General features: G+C 30.8%; 1 protein-coding gene across 1 annotated transcript; it reads left to right on the plus strand.

Moving 5' to 3' along the window:
- The first annotated feature begins 248 nt into the window (after positions 1-248).
- Positions 249-2,989, plus strand: LOC11405631 (uncharacterized). Its single transcript, XM_003611921.3, has 3 exons — positions 249-563; positions 1,274-1,615; positions 2,510-2,989. Exons 1-3 carry the CDS (start codon positions 249-251, stop codon positions 2,987-2,989), a joined length of 1,137 nt encoding a protein of 378 aa, XP_003611969.1.
- Positions 2,990-3,651: the final 662 nt, after the last annotated feature.

Raw genomic sequence — 3,651 nt, forward strand, 5'->3', positions numbered from 1 at the left:
ATACTACGAGCTATAAGCAAAAATCATGGATTAAATCTTTAAATAGAAACTTAAGCAAAAAACAATCAAACACAACAAACCATAATTTGTGCCCATACAACACCTATAAACAAGGACAACCTTCTAATTAACATCACCTTCTCAATGTTCATACATTAATTAAAGATGATTTAGCCTTTTGACTATAACCCTCTTCCTTAATTTTCTCTCATCAAATTCTTCACTTGTCTCAATCTCACACTAATCAAATGAAACAACCTGCTGCAAAATCATCATTAAGGAGGTTATGTCCAAACATAGACAAAGAAGATGGATTGGAAACTGTTCTTGAAATACCTATACCTGAAGAAATGTTTTCAAACATGGGAAGTAATGTGACATTAAGATGGCAAAATATGTTAACATGGATGAAGGCTCAAACTGAGGATAAATTGTCTTCCCCTACGGTTTCAGCACGTTTAAATGAACTTCGATTTTTGCTTTACCTTGTTGGCTCTCCTCTTATCCCTCTTCAAGTTCAATTAGGACATTCCGTTCATCGTCCTGTCAGAGATTCCTCAATTGTAAGAACACATACATGTTTTTTTTTTTGTGTACAAATTTATTAGCAATTGTTATGTTGTTGTTTTTGTTATTCTCTTGTTAGAGAAGCATATAAGGAATATTATCTTCACATATCATACTTCTCTAACAAGATATGTGTAATTAAAAAGGATAGCAATTGTATGATATGTGAAGATAATATTCCAAATATATATGTTAAAAAATGTGATTAAATTTTTTATCCTTTTTAATCTTTGAGTCTCATGTGTAATTAAATTGTGATTGCTATCCTTGATATTCATTTCCACATATATATGTTTAAAAAAAAAAAAATTAAGCTGTGGATTTAATATGTCTATTTTGTGTGAAGATCTAAAGAAATTACGTACTACTTATGCATTAATGTGTCTGAATTAATAGTTTTGATTTGCTTTTGACAACTACATCGATTGAAAGTAGTTTATCTCCAATGAATTTTATCAAGAATCAAATGTCCACCGTATGAAATGAATTGTTAATTTTGTTGATCAGATTTGTAGAGAAATAGACATTTGTATATTTTTTAGTTTTTTTACTCACTTATATAGTTTTCATAACCTCCAGTTTTTGTCTATTCATTGATGTATATTGATCTAATAATTTATAGTAAATGCTCTTTGCCACCAATAGTCAAAAAAATTATTTTGATTTATTTTGATTATGACTAAAATGATGGTTGATTGTATGGTAGGAAGCATCAACGGCCAAGTATATAGTGCAACAATATATAGCAGCAACAGGAGGACAACCAGCATTGAATGTGGTTGAAAGTATGTGTGTAATGGGGCAAGTCAGGATTACTGCTTCAGATTTTCATCATACTGGTGAAACCATTGAAGTGAAAAAAACCTCTGAAGAGAGTGGAGGATTTGTTTTATGGCAAAAGGATCCAGATTTGTGGTGTTTAGAACTCATTGTGTCTGGTTGCAAGGTTAGTTGTGGTAGCAATGGTAAGGTTTCGTGGCGTCATTCTTCTAATCAACAACAACCTATTGCTAAAGGTGCTCCTAGACCCCTTCGTCGATTTCTTCAGGTATAAACATTAGTTCATGTGTAACTTTCATATTTGCATAAAATACAAATTTTTGAATAATTCATATAATTGTTTTTGCATTCAAATTCGAAGATAACAATCAACGAAAATGTGTTGTTAGACAAGCTAGTAATTTTGCAAATTTTAGTTGTTTTTCATTTATAAGACATGCAATGTAACACTCCTTTTTTTCTTAAACAACAAATATTATTAAAAATTTAAAACCATACCCGTAGAAGACAACACATATATTAGGCTAAGCAAGAAGATACACAGCGCTGTATATAGACGAAACATCTCAACTGCCACTCACAAAGCAAAAAGGAAGCGGCAGCCAGAAAACAAAAACAAAACTCAAACCTGGAATGACATAAGTTATGAACCCTAAACCCTAAACCCTAAGGGTGTGTTTGGATTGAGGGTTTAGGAAGGGAAGGGAGGGGAGGGCTAAATTTTCTTTTTTAAATTACGGACTATATAACATGTTTTTCTAAAATAAATCAAGTGTGATTGAAGTATTATATGATTGTTTATTATGTTAATATGCTAACTTTTTAAAAAACATTTCATAGTGTCCGTAATTTAAAAATGAAAACCAAACCCTCCCCTTCCTTCCCCTCCTAAACCCTCCATCCAAACACACCTTAAACTTTTTTTAACAAGACCCTAAACCCTATACGCTTTAAATAAAGTATGAGTAAAATATAATTTAAACTCATCTACAAAAAAATATGTAACTTAAATTGAAGAAAATGTTCGATTTTTCACTTGGTGCTTGAATGATACATGATATATATAGTAGTAACATATTTTTATATGCTTTTATTTTATATTAAAAAAAGTTGTTTTCACTTGTTCTTGTTATTGAATGTGACTAAACAATTTTTTTGACAGGGATTGGATCCTAGGGCTACAGCAAACTTATTTTTAGATGCTGCATGTATAGGAGAGAAAATAATCAACGATGAAGAATGTTTCATACTAAAATTAGAAACAAGTCCAGCCATTCGTGAGTCTCAAAGTGGTCCGAATTTTGAGGTCATTCACCATACCATATGGGGGTATTTCAGCCAAAGATCAGGTCTCCTAGTTCAATTTGAAGATTCTAGATTACTAACAATGAGAACCAAAGATGATAATGACATTTTTTGGGAAACAAGTCTAGAGTCAGTAATTGATGATTATAAATATGTAGATGGAATAAATGTGTCACACAGTGGCACAACTCGAGTTACTGTTTCTAGATATGGAGAACAATCTGCAAATCATAAAAGGGAATTGGAAGAAAGATGGAAGCTTGAAGAGGTAGATTTTAATATATGGGGTTTGACTGCTGAAAGCTTTTTGCCTCCATCAAACTTAGGAAATACATAAAAAATACTTTATAATAGACTCATATTATGTAATTTCCCAACAAAACAAAAAAAAAGAAAGTAATAAGTATCAGATATATATTTTGTAATGAAGAGCACAAACTTAATATTTGATACAATAGCAAAGAATATGACTGTAAGGGTACTAATTTTTTAAATGTGCACATACACTCTTGTATTTTTCAAAGTGCTTTTTTTTTTTTCAAAACAAAATAGTATTTATTTAGAACTTTTTTTGTCAAGTAACATAGTGGTTAGCGCTCACACATTTTAAATGTGGAGAAGTGGGGTGTCCGGGATTCGAATCCTGACCCCTGCATATAATATGCAATGTTTGTACTAACTGAACTAAGTTCACAGGAACTATTCTTCTTATGATACAAGAAATTGTATATTTTATAAGCACTATGTTGAAGCACCTCAAAATATGTTACAAATGTAACATACTTTTGTTAATTATGTTTTTGACTTTTGTTGTTTGTATTTAGAGATCTATAAATAAACTATATCAGATGTAGGTAATCTTAGAAATCTAAGGAATGTACAAGTGAAACATTTTTTTAGGGATGTAGAAGTGAAACATGTTTATATAAACTCTACATCGCGAAAAGATTAGAGATCCGATAAAGTTATGAGAATATAGAGACAATTCATGTCAAAATT

This window comes from Medicago truncatula, chromosome 5 (assembly GCF_003473485.1).
Source record: "Medicago truncatula cultivar Jemalong A17 chromosome 5, MtrunA17r5.0-ANR, whole genome shotgun sequence".
NCBI lineage: Eukaryota > Viridiplantae > Streptophyta > Magnoliopsida > Fabales > Fabaceae > Medicago > Medicago truncatula.